Source organism: Ictidomys tridecemlineatus, chromosome 12 (assembly GCF_052094955.1).
Source record: "Ictidomys tridecemlineatus isolate mIctTri1 chromosome 12, mIctTri1.hap1, whole genome shotgun sequence".
NCBI classification, from domain to species: domain Eukaryota; kingdom Metazoa; phylum Chordata; class Mammalia; order Rodentia; family Sciuridae; genus Ictidomys; species Ictidomys tridecemlineatus.
Genome location: NC_135488.1, coordinates 70,496,127 through 70,514,904, shown reverse-complemented (window position 1 = coordinate 70,514,904; position 18,778 = coordinate 70,496,127). Strand labels below are relative to the sequence as shown.

Genomic DNA, 18,778 nt, shown 5'->3' with positions numbered 1-18,778 from the left:
CAGAAGTATTAGGAAAGAATATAGAGGCTGGGGAAATAGCTCACAGGTAGAACATTTGCCTAACATGTGTGAGTTCCTGGGTTCAATCCCCACCACTACGGAAAGAGAGAGAGGAAGGAAGAAGGAACGAAGGCAAAGAATACTTCTTAGAATCAAAGAAATATAGTAGCTATCAAAGCAAGCCTCTGTTTTCCTAATCAAAAATCTTAAAGGTCTTAAGTAGTTAAACCCGTCTGAAAGTTTTCATGATCACATAGTGTTCATAAGTAGTGGATAATACACAGCTAGTAATTGACAACTCCAGAATCTGATGAGCCTTAGATGTAATATCCAATAAATAGTTTTCATATAAGCTAGATTTTTAAGGCAAATGTTTTATTTAAAGCTAGAAACTGATTAATGGTTAAAAATTAGAAATATGCAGGACTAAGAATCAGTAAACCTAGTTTCTCATTTTGATTCTGCCAATAATTAGCAATGTAACATTAAGTGTTCATTTAAACTCTCATAATCTTATTTTCCACATATGTTAAATTAACTAATCTCTAAAAGCCCTTTTAGCTCTAAATTTTTTTTATGTTGTGATTCTATTCATATGATTAAAGGATGCACCATTTATTTATAGCTTCATGTTTGCTCGTTGGCCATTCGTTTATGGGTTGAATTTTGCTTAAGGTGAATTAAAGGTTTGCTTGGCACTTGGTTGGCAAGAATAATGTCTTGACACCAAAAATTGTAATATGGATGCTGACATTTAGTAGGTTTTTAAGAGATTACGTATGTTAACTGATAGTATTCTGTTTCTCTTTTTGTGCCCTATATTTTAATTCTCAGATATATATCTTTCTATATTTTAACTTTTCTGAAATCAAGATATTACTTATAATAGATAGTATATTGGAATTTAATTGGTAGTGTTTTTTCTTAGTAATAGATAAAATTTTGACTTATAATTAAGCATTAAATTATAGGAAATTTTGTAGCTTAATATGTTTTTATATACTTAACAAAATTATAATGCTACTCATGTAAGTGCTTAGTACATGATGGCAATTATTTATTTATCTTATCTTTCTTAAACTTTACAACTAATGAAGTAAGTGGTTGAATAATACTTTATAGAGTAGTCTAAGGTCATATAATATATTTTAAAGTTTGAATTCCAAACCAGCCCTGTCTGACTCCAAAGTCTTTGTGCCTAAAGTTCACAAAATCTCTCTATTTTTTATCATTTAAGCATTAAATAATAATCATAGCCCAGTTGTAAAGAAGTCAGCATTACTGATAGGCAATTTTATAATGTGCATCAAGTCCTTAAAAATGTTTATGTCAGCCACACATGATGGCTGTGTGTGTCAGCTACTTGGGACATTGAGATGAGAAGATCCACGAGTGCAAGTCCACCCTGGGCAGCCTGGGCAGCTACTTGGCAAGGCCTCATTTCAAAACAACAAAATGTTTATCTTATTAGATCCTATTTCCAGGGATTTTTTCCCTAAGGAGATGATCAGAATCATATACAAAAATTTACATGTAGGAGTATTCACAAAGATATTATTTATTGGGCTGACTATGTAGCTCAGTGTCAGAGAACTTGCATGAGCTCTGTTTTCTTCTCAGCAGGGCAAATAAAAACATTATTTATGAGAGTGAAAAATTTTCAAACAACCAATATATCCAATAAAATAAGTTAACTAATGTCTAATGAATACATCTATATAATAGAATGTTGGGTAGTCTATTAAAATTATATTTTCAAGAAGCATATATAAGGACATGAGAAAAAGCTCACGATAAAGTATTTATGGTACAGCACTTGTCTTAACATGTGTGAGGCCCTGGGTTCAATACCCACCACTGCAAAAAAAAAAAATGATAAAGTATTAAGTGAAAAAACTGTGATTCTACAGTGATCTCTGGATACCATGATTACTAATGATTTTTTTCTTCTTTTTACTAATCTCTATAATTAGTAAAATACAATTTTGTAATTTTATATTTTATAATATGATTAGTAATTTTCTAATCAGAAAATAAAATTTGTGTCTGTGTTTTCTTAAGACCAAAGCACAGTTTTTCACAGTCTATGTGGTTGGGTTGAATCACTAAAGGACTATAAAATTTAGAGCTAATGGAGTCTTAAAGATGATCTACTCTCATTTCCCACATTTCAAAGATAAGGAAATTGAGGGATTAAGAAATAATAATAGTCAATATTTATTCAGTGCTTATCATGTGCAAGTGCTCATTGTGTTACTCTATTACTTAATCTTTACACTATCCTTATGAAAGTTGGTCTGTTTTTCTCCGAATTTTATAAATGAGAAAATGGAGGCTTAGAAAGATTGAGTAATTTGCCTACAATTAAGTGATGGAAGTGGCATTTGAACCCAAATGTCTGACTCCAAAATTCCTAATCATCATATAATGGAAGGCAGTATAGTTTTTAAGTGACCTGCTCATGTTGCGTTGCTTATTATTAATGACAGAAGGATTGATTCAAGCCTGATATCATGACTAAAAATTCAATGTTCATTAAACTTTTTTTCTATTTTGAGAAAGTATTGATATTATAACCAGTAGAAATGCAATGACTAATTCTGTTATATCCTAGCAACATTAACTTAGAATCTATCATTACCACTTATATATTTCATTTGTATCTATTAAGAATTTTTGTTTAATCCTTTTAAAATCTTGAGTGATGAAAAAGTTCCAGAATTAGTGGCAATAATTCATAACCTTGTGAATATACCAAAAATAATTTCTTGTACATTTTAAGGAAAATCTTAAGATTATAGAAAAAAGGTTTAAAAATAGTTACAGTTTTTTTATTTATTTATTTTTTTCCCTTTGGTACTAAAGATTGAACCAGGATGCTCAGCCACTAAGCCACATCCCCAGCCTTTTTATAATATATTATTTAGAGACAGGCTCTTGCTGAGTTCCTAAGGGAGCACTCAACCACTGATCTATAATGAGCTACATCCCAGATCCTTTTTTTTCCAGTTGTCAATAAACCTTTATTTTCTTTATTTATGTGCAGTGTTGAGAATTGAACCCAGGGCCTCACACATAATAGGTCAGCACTCTATCACTGACCTATGACCCCAGCCCCCAGATCTTTTAAAAGTTTTTATTTCGAGACAGGGTCTCTCTCTAAGTTGCTGATGCTGACCTCAAACTTGGGATCCTCCTTCCTCAGCCTTCTAAGTTGGTGGAATTATAGGTATGTGTCATCACACTCAGCCTAGTTATAGTTGAATATATCAATCACAAAAAGGCCCCAAAAATGGTATATTAATTTTTTAAAAGAGAAAGCTTCATATAATAGTAAAGTAATAAGTTTATTCTCTATTTTCTTTTTCTTGACCATAAAAACTATACAGTGAAAAGGATGTCAAATTAATTAAGCATCAGAGTAAAGGTAATAGCCATCTTAAGCCAGAAGTTCGTTACTTCCATAGAAAAAAAGGAGTATGGTGCTAGGCATAGTGGCACCTGCCTATAATCTCAGCTACTAGATAGGAGATAAGTTCAAAGCCAACCTGGACAACACATAAGAACCTCTCTCAAAATAAAATAAAAAGGATCTGGGATACATCTCAGTTATAGAACACTTGCCTAACATGTGCAAAGCCTCATGTTCAATCCCCAGTACCATACACAAAAAAGGAATATTATATTTTTGGATAATGCCACCATTTAAGAACTGATTTTCATTGATAGCCAATATCTGTTGTTCTCCAAAAATACATTGTAAAATTACAAATTGGAGAATATTTCTGCAATTCTGATATGATAAATTGTTTTCTTATAAAGAATGTAAATAGTGGAGAAAAACAGTTTTACATTTTTTTAAATATAGTAGCTTTGCATTTTTCTGTAAATATTAATGTCAGGAATTTAAAAGATGGTTGCCACAGGTATTTAATGTCTATCTAGTACAAATTTAGAAGACTCATTGTTGTTGTCACTTCTATAAGAACATAAAAAGTCTATAAGAACTTTAAAAAATGTTTTTGGCTGACAAATTTACTATGTTTATGAGCACATATGAGGAATATGTAATTTACACACACCACTTATAAGACTATGTTCTAATGAAAGTATACTTAAATTCAATCCAATTTTAGACAGTAAAGATATTTCCTTTATGTCAAGATTTATGTATACATTCTAAATGTTTAGTCAACATCAATATTTTGTATAGGTAATATTAGTAAGAAAGCTAAAATCTTACTCCTGACCTTTTATTTCAACAGATTGTCTAACTTTTAATTCGTTTAAAAATGTAGATTATTTGTTTGATAATGGATTTGTCTATTTCTTTAAATTTGGCGTCTAATTCTGTTTCTTTGTTTTTTAAGCATCGAATGTTATCCAGACAAGAAGAACTTAAAGAAAGAGCAAGAGTTCTTCTTGAACAAGCAAGAAGAGATGCAGCTTTAAAGGCAGGGAATAAGCAGAATTCCAGCACAGCCACACTACTCTGCAACAGGCAGCTAAATGATGTGAGAAATACTGGTTGATAAAACCATAAGTTGTTCATTATAATCATAATCAAAATCCTAATGGGTGAGAAGAGTAATTTGTTAATATTTTCTGCAGACTTTGTTCATTATGAATACCTGGTACACTTATTGAACTGATAAATTCATGCCTATCAGACCATATTGTCATCATTTTTACATAGCAATGTTACCAACTATCAGAAAAGTAAGATCCTAGAGTACAAATTCCATGTATACATTAATAATCTGTTTTTCGTTGAATTGCATTTTGTAAGGCAAAATGCTCAGTGGTAGAGCACTTGTCTGGGTTTGTTTCCCAGTACCACCATCAAAAAAAAAAAAGTTATGATTGTACTCTTGTTTAAACTGTATTTTGTTCATGGAAGTTAATTTTGTTGCAAATAATAGTGTAACAATGATGCCTGTAATTTATTGAATGCCTACCATACATTTCAGGAACCATAATTATTATACTTAATTCCATGAATATATTCAAACTACTTATCAGATAGGAAAACTAAAGCCAATAGACAAAGTAACTTGTATAAGGTTCCAGAGTCAGTATTTAAACCTGAGCCTTATTAGATTTTCAGAAATAGTGCTTTCTCCTATTGCCATCCTTGGATTAAACCACATTTTTATACATGTTTTTATGTAGTGTTTCACAGACAATATAATGAACATATGATAATTTAAAGTCATTAAATATTAGAAAACATAAACCTCTTCATGAATTTGAAAACTGTGACAACCCTGCCTACCACATGTACATAAAACTATAGTCTTTTTTAAGGTTTTGCAGATACTAGTTTAATTATCTCTGACTTAGTTCATTATTTTTCAAACTTCAACTCTTTTTTTTTTTACACAATAACTTTATTTTCTTTCTTTATTTTTATGATGTGCTAAGGATTGAACCCAGCGCCTCACACATGCTAGACAAGCACGCTACTACTGAGCCACCCCAGCCCCAAACTTCAACTCTTTTATACATCTTGGAATATAGATCAGTTTAGTGAACTACCGTCACTTATTTTTAATGTATAGGAATAGAATAGAATAGAAAATATCAAAATTCGTCACACTTTATTAGTGTAGTATTGTGTGTGTGTGTGTGTGTGTGTGTGCGCGCGTGTGTGTATGTTTGTGTTTGTGTGAAATTTTTGTTTCAGTTACGTTGAAATAAACTGTATTCTTAACTGGGGCCAGGATCAAAAAAGTTTGAGAAACACTAATCTAGAGGACCATTCCTTCTAAGGAAGAACCTGTAGCTTTTATGTTGGGTTTTTCAGTAGCTAACCATCTTTACATAATCAATTTGTTGATTCATTCACTTGCAAGATACATATTTTCTTTAAAAAGATATTTATTGGTTATATAAATCAAGTCAATTCACAGCTTTTTTCCTTCATAGAGTTTACATTCTGGTAGGAAAAGGAGAGATAGTAACAAGAAAATAAACAAAATAATTATAAAGTATGAAAATTGTATGTATAGTAGAGGATAATTTTAAGGTAGAGGCTTAAATGACCTGAGGAAGATATATTTGAACTGAGATTTGGATAAGAAGAATGTAGTCAAGTGAACAACCAAAAAAAAAGAATATTCATTTTAAAAAGAACAATTTGTGAAATTAATATTTGTGACAATATTTCACAATTCTTTCATGTGCTAAAAAATATAATTTAAAAATATAGTTATATTCAAATATATACTATATCATTTTACCTATGTATAAATTTTACCTATTTTAATAATTATTATCTAATGTTTGTTGAGCACTTGGTCTGTGTCAAGCAAGATTCTAAGTGCTTTCACATAAATCATTTAAACATCATAGTAAGTAGATAAATATTATCATCCCCATTTTACAGTTGAAAAAACTGACACACAGCAAATCATTTAATTGCCCATGATTACACAACTAATAAGTAACAGATCTAGGAATTGTTCCTAAACACTCTGACTTGAGATATTATATTCTTAATGTACTGTGTCATAATTCTTTTTTTTAATATTTATTCTTAAGTTTTTTAGGTGGACATAACATCTTTATTTTACGTTTAATGTGGTGCTGATGATTGAACCCAGTGTCTTGTGCATACTAGGCGAGCACTCCACCACTGAGCCACAACCCCAGGCCCCTCATAATTCTTTCTTGTTTATTTTTCTGACATCTTTGTGAAGGAAGAGTAGATATTAAAGTAGTAATTAGCTATCTGAGTTTGGAAAAGGTGTTTAAATTTTCCTAGAGTAACAAATAATGCAAATTAAGCCTAGAATTCAAGTATATTGACTCTTAAGGCTATTTATTCTTTCGTTCAGTTTATTCATTTGTTAGTTCAACCTTTTAACAGCCTCAGCCATCTCTTCTGTATAAGACACCAATAATCTTACTTATACGTTTTATTTCCCAAATGAAACTTAAACTTTTAACTAAGTTAAAAGTGTGAATTCAATACTAAAAAATAATGACAGCTGGGCATGATGGTGCACCCTTGTAATATAAGCAATTCAGGTTGCTGATAAAGGAGGATTGCAAGTTCAAAGTCAGTCTTGGCAACTTAGCAAGACTCTACCTCAAAATAAAAAATACAGAGAGCTGGGAATGTAGCTTGATTGGTAGAGCACCCCTGGGTTCAAGCCCTAGCACTGAAACATAAAATTACTAAATCATCTTTTATTCCATGTCTGTGACATCTTACTGAATATATTTATAATTTGGATTTTTAAGAAACTATGCGGGGGGCTGGGGATGGGGCTCAAGCGGTAGCACGCTCGCCTGGCATGCGTGCGGCCCAGGTTCGATCCTCAGCACCACATACAAACAAAGATGTTGGTCTGCCAATAACTAATAAATAAATAAATATTTTTTAAAAAAAGAAATATGTGGATCAGCATTTATGAAATTAGATACTCTTTTACATTGTTGGAAGCATGGAAATTGCCGCACCTTTCTGAAAAGCAGCTAGATTTCATCAAGAAATGCTTATTCTGATCATGCTAAATGAAATAAGCCAAATCCAAAATATGAAAGGTGGGATGTTTTTTCTGATAAGTGGATGCTAATTCATAATGATGAGGGGATAAAGGGACTTTGTATTATGTAGAGGGGAGTGAGGGGAGGAGAGGGGATTTGGGGATGAGAAGGATGGTGGAATGAGATGGACATTATTATCCTATATATGTATGATTACACTACCAGTGTGACTCTGCACAATGTTCAACCAGAAGAAGGAATAGTTGTGCTCCATTTGTGTACAGTGTGTCAAAATGCATTATGTATAACTAATTAGAACAAATTTTAAAAGTAAAGGTTAAAAAAAATGCTCATTCTGGGACTGGAGGTGGTAGAGAACTTGCCTCACATATATAAGACCCTCCTGGGTTTGATCTCTTGCACCACAAAAAATAAAAAGAGAGAAAGAAATGCTCATTCCTTTTCATAGTAGTTCCACCAATAAAAATAGATTTGCAAATTTTCATCACAATATTTTCTATAGTAGCAAAAATTTCAAAGTCGCCTTATAAGCTCAAATATAGGGGAAAGATTAAATAAATTAATACAAATACATATATTTGTTATGTACTCATTAAAAATGATCTTCACTAATGTTTTGAAATAATATTTTAAAGACATAAGTAAATGCTCACAATGTCATTTTGTACGAAAAGATATGAAATAGTGTATTTTATATATTCTCCGTTTTGAAATAATATAGGCTCTTTTATATTTACACTGAAAAATTATCAGAATGTTAACAGTGTTTATCCCTAAAGGGTAGAACATGTTTATGAGTTGTTGTTTTTTTTTCCTTAGTTCTTTCTGTATTAAAAAATAAAAAAGGCATATTAATTTAGGGCTGGGGATGTAGCTCATTTGGTAGAGTGCTTGCTTTTCACGCACAAGGCCCTGAGTTCATTCCCCAGCACCACAAAAAAGCCACATCCCACAATAAAGATATACTACTTTAAAATAAATAAATAAAGCACTCTCTCCCCTTCTCCCCCACCCCATTCCCTTCTTTAAAAAGAAAGAATTTAAATCAATTTTTTGATACTAAAAGAAGATATTTTAAGCAAATTGTTATCTTAGCATACCCAAACTTGACTAAAGCAGTTTTACTTAAACTGGGGTTATATTTCAGTATCTATAAAGTGTATATATATACTTAAAGTGAGAGAGATTTGGGGGCTGGGACTGTAGCTCAATGGTAGAGGGGGAAAAAGAGAGAAATAGAACTCTTTACAGTTGATGATTTAAGTGCATGCCTAGGTATGGACTGAATGATTCAGTAATAGATAGACTATTGTGAAATTGACAAACAACAATCATGGTATCTCACAAGATACCTCATTATTGGTTTGATAATTTCTTGGGTCAGCTCTATTGTATTCATGTATTGGTTGTTTTTCCCCCATCCATTTTCATAGCTGGCTAGCTACATGGCAGTTTGATCTGTTTGTTACATTCATTTCACACTTACCTAAAGGTGTGCCCTATGCTTGTGAAACTGTTTTTTGTTGTTGTCGGGGGTTTTTTGTTTGTTTTGTTTTTAAGTTTTAGGTGGACACATTTTACATTTATGTGGTGCTGAGGATGGAACCCAGTGCCCTGTGCATGCCAGGCAAGTGCTCTACCACTGAGCCACAACCCCAGGCCCCGTTATTGTCATTTTGTTTTGTTTTGTTTGTTGTTGTTGCTGAGATTCTAATCCAGGGTCTCACATACATTAGGCAAGTGCCCTACCACTGAGCTATATCCTCAGCCCTGAAACAAGACTTGAATAGTCCCAAAGATATTTCCATATCCTTCCTCTTTCAACTTATTTATTTTTGCATAATAAAACATTAACACAGTAGTGCATTAAAAAATTAACATACCATGGTCAATTTGAATTTATTCTAAGAATGAAAGATAGTTTAGTATTTCAAAAACCAAGCAATGTAATTGACCATTTTAACAGAATTAAGAAGACTAGCAATAATTTTAATTGGAGGATACAGAAAAAAAGTGAAAAATATCACCATATTCATGGTTCAAGAGAAAAATAACACAATTCCTCACAAATTATGAATAAAAAGGAACTTTTATTAACTTGATAAAATGTATCTATTACAATCTTATAGCCAACATTATAATTAATTATGAAACATTGAGCTAGACATGAATGGTGCACATTTGTAATGTGCACATTTGTAATCCCAGTCACTCGAAAGCCTGACAAGAAGGATTGAAGGTTTAAGGCCAGCCTCAGCAACCTATCAAGGCCCTAAGCAACTTAATAAGACACTGTCTCAAAAAATAAAAGGGGTTGGGGATGTGGTTCATTAAGCACCCCTGGCTTCAATCCCTGATACCAATAAAAAAAGAAAAAGAAAAAAGAAACATTGAAAGCTTTCCACTTAAGACAGGACAAAAGGCAGGGAAGTCCACTATCATTTCTATTTAACATCACAATGAATATCCTAAAATAAGACCAAGAAACAAAAGGTATAAGTGTGAAAGGGAGGAGTAAAACTATCATTCATCAAAAATATGATTTACATAGAAAATTCAAAAAAAATTACAGATAAATTTTTAAAGTAAAGTTAGCAAGATTATCATACATAAAATTAATATCCAAAAATAACTTATTCTCAAGAAGACATGTAAATCGCCAACAGCACACTAAAAAGATCTTTAGCAGGGCATGGGGGCAGAGGCCTATACCCTAGTGACTCAGGAGGCTGGGGCAGGAAATTTGCAAGTTCAAAGCCATCTGCAACAACTTAAGCAAGGCCCTGTCTCAAAAATTTTTTTAAATGCTGATATGTAGCAGTGCTACAGTGCTCCTGGGTTTAAGACCCAGTACCAGGGTTGGAGGGCAGGGGACAGATTTAACATCATTAGTTATCAAGGAAATGCAAATCAAAGCCATGGTGAAATACCATTATATTCCAGTGAAACTGGCTAAGGCCCTGTGTTCATTCCCCAGCACCACAAAAAAGCCATATCCCAACTATACCAACTATAACATGAGTTGATAATAATGTGGAACTAAAATACTCTGATATTGTTTATAGAAATGTAAAATGGTATAACCATGTTAGAAAATTGTTGGGTCATTTCTTTAAAACTTAAACATATTACTCAGCAGTTAGGAATTTACTCAAGAAAACTAAAAACATATGACCATACAAAAACTTGTATACAAGTTTTCAGCAATTTTTATTCTAATACCCAGAAACTGGACAATACATTACCAGATGAATGAATAAACATATCATGATGTAGCCATATAATAGAATATAGTTTGAGCATCCCTAATCTGAAAATTCAAAACCTATAGTGCTCTGAAATGCAAAGCACTTCTGATCTTAATAATTTCAGATAAGATGCATTCAACTTGTATCACTCAGCAGTACAAAGGAACAAATTACTGATACACACAATAACCTTAACAAATGACAGAAATATAGTGAGAACACAAAAAAGACATATATTATTACATTTATATGTAATCTGCATGTAATTCTACCACCTACTAATATAGAGTGACAAAAAGCAGATCAGTGATTACTTAGAGGCAGGATAGGTAGAATTAACTGCACAGGAATATGAGCAAACATTTTAGAGGGATGGAAAGGAAGGATCTATAATTTTTAATTTAGTTTGTGAATACACCTGTATATATTTGGTAAAACTCTTCAAACTTAAAAGTTACATATTATTATTAAGGTGTAAATTATACATATTATCATATTTAAAGTTTAAAAGTTTAGGGACTGAGGATGAAGCTCAGTGGTGCTAGCATGTGTGAGTCCCTGAGTTCAATCCCACATACTATAAAAATAAAAATTTAGAAATAATACAGTAGCTTCAAGTATAAATAATATGCCAAGAATAAGTCTTTAAGAAGAAAACTGTAAATATTCTGAAAACAAAAGAATTATTAAATAAATGGAAGGACATGTCATTTTCATAGTTGGAAGATTCTTTTTTAATTTTTATTTTATCAGGTAAGAACACTTACCTGATAAACATATCAGACAGTATTATTGACTATAAGTATAATATTGTGTAGCAGATCTTTAGAATTTACTCATTTTGCTTCACTGAAATTTTTATCTGTTAATTAATAACTTCCCATTTCCCCCTCCTTTTAGCCCCTGGCAACAACTATTTCACTTTTTGGTACTATTGATTTGACTCCTCAGTACTTCATATATTTGGAATCATGCAGTATTTGTTCTTTTGCGACTGGCTTATTTCACTTAGTATGAATGTCATCAAGGTTCATCCATGCTGTAGCATATGACAGAATTTCCTTTTTTAAGGCTGGATAGTGTTCCATTGTATACATATATACTGCATTTTCTTTGTCCATTCATGTTGATGGGCCTTTAGGTTGTTTCTGTATCTTGGCTGGTGTGAATAATGCTGCAGTGAATATGGGCATGCTAACATCTCTCAAGATCCTTATTTCGCTTATTTTGGATAAATTCCCAGAGGTGGAATTTCTGGGTCACATTGTAGCTCTATTTTAATTTTTGAGGACACTCCATACTGGTTTTCATAATAGCTATACCATTTTATTCCCATTAACAGTGTGTGAAGGTTCCAGTTTCTCCACATTCTTGTCAATACTATGTTTTGTTTTTTAAATAACGGCCATTCTGACAAATATGAGATGATACCTCATTGTGGTTTTGATTTGTGTTTCCCTGATGATCAGTGATGATGATCATTTTTTCACATACCCATTGACCATTTGTATTTCTTTGATGAAATGCATATTCAAGTCCTTACCACATTTTTAATAAGTTATGTGTTTGTTAGGGTGTTTTAGGTATTGACTTATGGGAGGTTCTTATGTATTTTGGAGATGAGGTCCATAGTAGATATATAGCTTACAAGTATTTTCTTCTCTTTCATTGGTTATAGTTTACTTTGTCAATAGTTTCTTTTAATGTGTTTTACGATTCTAACTCTGAGTCACATCACTTTGGCTTATGTAGTCACAAAATTCCACTCAGGTATAAGAAGAGGAGATGTAGATAAATCCTACCACTCTGTAGAAGGAATGTCAGAGTCTGTAAAAGCATGTGACATAGGAAATATTGTGGCTGCCTCTTCTTGGTTTAAAGTTAAAGCTTAATTGAAAACCCTTTCTTGCACATTCCACTGTTGCTTATTTTTTCAAATGTCAAACTCTTTATAGGCGCTGGAATTGTGGCTCAGTGGTAAAGTGCTCGCCTAGCACACTTGAGGCTCTGGGTTCGATCCTCAGCACCACATAAAAATAAAATAAAGATTATTGTGTACACTTACAACTAAAACAATTATTTTTAAAAAACCTGTATAGATGTGTTTTGAAAAATATTAGCTTTATGAACTAAATGGTTCATTCCAGAGCTATTGCTCTTGTTCTGATACTTGGTATTTTTTAGGGATTATAGCTAATATTGAAATGACTTAAGAAAGAGTATATAAAATGTCAAGTAAGTCCAATTTCAGAAATATGGAAGAGGTTAGACCTTATTATTTCTTTTCAGACTTTCAATTTAGTATGCAACTTGATATCATGATGATATCTTTTTAGGAACAAAGTAGTTTTCTTAATTTGATCTTTTTAAAATAATTTTTAAGTAGCTCTTATACATATAACATATAGATTGTCATTATTTGGTCAATGCTGTCCATTTTTTGGGAAAGTAGAGTGCACAACTTGGCTGACAAAATAGAAAAGGAAAATGCTAATTTCACTTTTGGAGTAATTGAAGATTGTAAAAACAGAAAATTAATTTGTGTCTCTGATTCTCTTTCCATTTGTAAAGTGGAAGCAAAATTCTCTCTCTCTCTCTCTCTCTCTCTCTCTCTCTCTCTCTCTCTCTCTCTCTCCCTCTCCCTCCCTCTCTCTCTCTCTCTCTCTCTCTCTCTCTCTCTCTCTCTCTCTCTCTCTCTCTCTCTCTTTTGTTTTGCCTTTTCTGTTTGACACTCAAATTAATAGGTGCCCATGGTAAAAGGGAAGGGAACCATGACTAATAGCCATCTCCACTTTAGTGTCAGCATCCTCATCACTCTGGAGAGATCAAAAGACTTTTGGTAAATAAAAGCAGGTCTAACCCATCCTTACCCCAAAATGACTGGGATATCATTTAGAGAACATTTTGATGTTTTAACTTTGCTTTAATTTGTGCTTTAATTTATACTGCTCTTACTTGTAAATTCATTATAATTTACCTTGCCCTTTATAAAATTTACTGAGAGTCAAAAGTGCTAGAATGGGAAAGAGAAACCTATTTCTACCCACTCTTAGTGCAACTGGAAATTCTGATGATTAAAAAAAAAAAAAGTTGGTACCCAGGAATGTCCTTAAGTTTTTTTTAAAAAGTGGGATCCTGACCTCAGATCTTCAAGAGGTTACTGAAGAGTTTACTGGGATCACTTATTTATTGCTTAAAGGACCACTAACTGAGAATGTCTTCAGCAATTTCTACTGTGTATACTGTGTTCCTATACAACCAGCCTAGAACTTTTTGATGAATACCAAGAAAAATGAGTAAAGCTATTGTAATAATTGAAACAGAATATGTAAATAGAAGTATATGGTGCATTGGACAATATCCATGTACTCAGTATAGGTTAGCAACTTTTTTGAGGCTTTTGCATCAAATTCTAGACTAAGAGAATACAAATTTATAGGAGATTCACAGAAGATTTAAAAGATTTTCTAAGGAAAGATATTTATAAAAATAAAAAGAAAATTGGGAAATAACTTAAGTGAGTACTTGAATATATAATCCTCATAATCCTTCTTGTAGCCCCGTAACCCAAGAGAATAAATTTTCAACCACTCAACATAGCCTTACAAGTCCTTTCTAGCCTCATCTTCCACCTCTTTCCATTTTACAGTCCAGTTCTAAGTTGTTGCATTTTCTAGAATATACCTTACTCTTTTCTCTTTTTTTAATATTTACTTTTTTAAGTTTTAGGTGGACACAATATCTTTATTTTACATTTATGTGGTGCTGAGGATTGAACCCAGTGCCTCGTGCATGCTAGGTGAGCACTCTACCACTGAGCCACAAAGCCAGCCCCTACCTTACTCTTTTCATTCCTATCTCAGGCATTTGTTGTTCTCTCTCTGAAATACCCTTCTTATTGTTTCTGGTGAAATACTGCTCCTGAACACTTTCCATTTTTTCTAGTATGTTTTGAAATATCTTTATGTACTAGACACTTATTCCAATATAATTATCTAATTACAAATCTCTTTCCCACTTAACTATTATCTATTCAAAGTACAGTAACCTGTTATTCCCAAAACCAAGTGTTCAGTAACTGTTCAATGAATAAATGAAAGGAATAGAAAGGCTATTTTTCATGTTCTCTGAGTGTTAGCTAATTTGAAAATGTGCTTAAACATGAAAAGTTTGCTATAAGGAGTTTCTTTCTAGTAAAGGTTTATAAAAGGAAAATTAAATGTTTCTCAGAAGACCTATAATGCAGAATAGACTATCATTGGGCAGACACAGTGATTTTAGTGTTCTCCTGTCTATAGAGAGACAAATGAGACTACTTTTGCCACTTTGGGACTTAAAGCTTCTTGTATCATCTGCTTCTTGTTGTTCTTGAATCCTACATTGTGATATCTTTCTCTCTTGTTAATGGTGTTTGTATACCAAATCCTTACATACATTTTCTTGTCCCATATTCTGGGACTCTGATTAGAGTTCACTTCCCAACTCTGCACTAAATTATAGCACTTCACTGTAAACATTCTCTCTTGTAATTAGTATAGCTTTAGAGACTGCAAGACTAGGAAGCAATTTTGAACACATTGAAAAACAATTCTTGATAATTTCATCTGGTAGATCCCTACATACAGACTCTACTTAAGTTATCCTCAGAAAGAATTTGAGTTATAATTTCTCTTAAAAGACTACTCACAGATATAAAGAGACTTTTAATTTTTCTTAAATTTTCCCAGTTGTACAACTGATTATTTGAATGAGAACTTGCAATAAGTACAAATTGCCTTTTAAGTGTTTTTATTAAGAAAAGTCATTTATATGATTTATTTGTATCTTTGCACCTTTGGGGGTTTTTGTTTGTTTTGGTGGGAATGGAGATTGAACCTAGGGCCTTTTTCATGCTAAGCACATACTCTGTCCCACTGAGGTATATCTCTAGCCCCTCTTTATGCCATTAGATAACTCATTTAACCTTTTACAGTTGTTCCCTGAATATTTTTCCATAGGAAGCAGATTTCATCGTTCTAGATCTCTGTGATTTATATTTCTGATCTTCCTATTCCTTTTGTTCTATGAAGATTTTCACATGTTGCATTACTATTAAAAATTTTAGTTATTTGTAGTATTCATTGTTTTCCACATGTGTTAAAATCATTTTTGTTGCTGGGTACAGGGTTGCTCACCTATCATCCCAGTGGCTCAGGAGACTGAGGCAGGAGGATCACAAATTCAAAGCCAGCCTCAGCAACTTAGTGAGGGCCTAAGCAACTTAGAGAGACTTTGTCTCAATATAAAACATAAAAAGGACTGGAGATGTGGCTCAGTGGTTAAGTACCCCTAGGTTCAATCCCAGGTACCCCTCCAAAAATATATATATTTTTTTTTCACATGAAACCTCTCCAAAAAAAAAGTATTTTTCACAGAGTAAGCTCAGAGTTTGATAGCTTTAACATTCCAGCCCCTTTTATCATCCAAAGAAATCTTTTATTAATATGTAATAACAAACTCTAAGAAAAATATAATCTTTTTAAAGAAACTATTTTCCTTTTGATTATTTCCTTTTTTAAAATTTCAATTCCCCCAATCACTTTCTATAACAAGTTAGTCTATTTTTGATTCATTTCTTTTTGCTTTGCATAGAAATATAATTTCTTTTAAAAAATACATTTAATAAACAACCACTATTACACTTAATGCTCAGGTAATTTTTTAAATATCTAAAAGAGATGCTTGCATTTGATGTGCTAAAGTTTAGGATTAATATTCTATATGCAGAATATAGGATAACAATCCTGCTACCCACAGTCCTTGGAATTGTTGTTAGATTATTTGTGAAGCATTTTGCACCTATCAGAAGAATGATATCATTTAATTATTACTTTTTTAAAAAATAAATAAAATCTATTTTATAAATAGAAAGTTTTAAAAGAGAATGAGGATAAAACTTCAATCGAATTAGTCTAATCACAACAATCAGTGTATATATAAATGTTTTTGTTTTTCCAATAATTATATAGCATAAGAATATGATGCACAAATAGTTCTTTAAAAGAAATATCATAAAAGTATTACAATGCTATTATAAAACAGAATTAAAGTTTTTCTCTAATATTTAATCTGCCAGTATAATAACCTATCCATTATACTCAATTAGCATAGGAGCCTGTTCTCACAAAGCAGGTGGCCAGATCAAACTGTAAGTTAGTAGCAAGTCCTAGAAGATTTGCAGTATTTTGTCTTCAGAGGTTTATATGAATATTTGAATCCTCTAAATAAAATTGTACATATTGGAAATAATTTTAGTTTGATCAGTCTTTGGTTAACTGTTAAGATTAGTAATACAAAATGATACAATATAGTTATTTTTTAAATTAGCCTTTAGAAATTAATTCTAATGGCTTAATTGGTAAGAACTAAGAGAATGCAAACTGTTCTTTTGTGATTCAAGTCTGTAACAGGTATTGTGTCCCCATGTAGGGTGGGACATCAGCTTTGAACTTTTGATGTTGATTGGAAAATATTGATTTAAATGAGACTAGTCTCTCAAGCTGATAATTGTAGCAGATTTAGATAAGATCACTAGATATTCTCCAAATAATAAAAAAGCATTTACCATCCAACTGGTAAAAATAATAAACATCATTAAACATCTCTCCTAGTAACTTTTTCTATAATTTCAAATATGTGTGTTCTAAGTATATATCATTATAAAAACAAGAATGATTGTACTCATATTTAGGGTGATGTTGCATTTAATTTTCCTCTAGGAATTGAAGCTTGAAGTCCTAATTATATATATTTTCAGTTATATTATTAGCAAGAAGTAGGTTAAATTTGCATTTGTAATTTCATAAAAAAGAACATCATATGTCAGTAATCATAAAAAGAAACCTAAAACCTGTAATAATGTATAGACTGAGTATTTTATCTAAATTGGGGTTTTTTTATCCCCTGTATGGGGTAGAATATATATGCCATGAGTACTGAGGTGAAATATATTTTTTATTTTTTTTACTTCAACACAATTGTCAAAATATTTAATGCACATAATTCATTTCAGATCAGTAAGGTACTTTAAATGTATGTCTAATCTCTTACACTTGCATTTTAGAGAATAACAATACTTAGCATAGCATACTTCTGTGTTCAGCATAAACATTTCTGTACAAAACAGTTTGTTTTATTCCTTGTGATTTAAATAATACTTTATCTATTATGTGTAAACTTAAGTTGAAGTGTACTGTCCTAACAATGGTTTCTAGATTTCTTAGAAAACATATTGTTAGCTTACTAGCGTATCTTCAAAGTCACATAAAAACATCAGCATTGTTGGGGAGGAAAAAAAAACCTCAAGCATCTTTTCTATTATGTGGCCATAAACCCCTGGCCTCAAAAATCTTATTTGTTTGAGATTTCCATGAATGCATGAAGCTAGGGTTAGGTGTCTTAGCATCAGGAACACTCCTTTTATGCCACTATTAGTGACAGGGACATTTTCCATATGGCTGTTCAGTGTAGTATTGAACATCCCATGTCGGTATCACCATTACTAAAGCTGTATTTTATATTGCCTATTCTGTTATTGCTCAGCATGCACAAGAGTAGAGTTTAAATCTTCATTCATTTCATTTTTTAATGTTTCTTTTGTTCTCCTTATCATGTTCTGGCTTTCCCAAGGATATATGCCTTGAATGAAGTCACATGTGCATTACTAATTGTGCACTATTGTATTTACAGTTCCTAGTGGTGGCACTGTGAAGCTACTAATTCCTTTGCTTCACTTGATGTAAAATAATCTGAATGTCTTTGATAGCAGTGAAACAGTATTAATTGTTTTGTACATTTCTTGGTCACTCTTCTTAGGTGGTCTTCATAATCTATTAGAACTTTCAGCCAGATTTTTGTAATGTCATGCCTCCAGCAGTGATTAAATTGGTAATTAATGAACAGTCTTTGGCAATGTAAACCACATCCCGTTAATTTTCCCTTTTGAGTTTTTAGAAGTTGTCTTCTGTGTCAGAAAT

The 18,778-nt window shown here is 32.0% G+C and overlaps 1 protein-coding gene across 10 annotated transcripts in view; it reads left to right on the top strand.

The window, feature by feature from the left end:
- Positions 1–18,778, top strand: part of Ehbp1 (EH domain binding protein 1) — a 316,989-nt gene that overhangs the window by 222,647 nt on the left and 75,564 nt on the right. For all 10 annotated transcript variants that reach the window (XM_040271158.2, XM_040271164.2, XM_078029123.1 and 7 more), the window contains one exon: positions 4,371–4,514. In XM_040271158.2, coding sequence (XP_040127092.2) covers positions 4,371–4,514 — 144 coding nt within the window. The remainder of the gene's footprint in view (positions 1–4,370; positions 4,515–18,778) is intronic.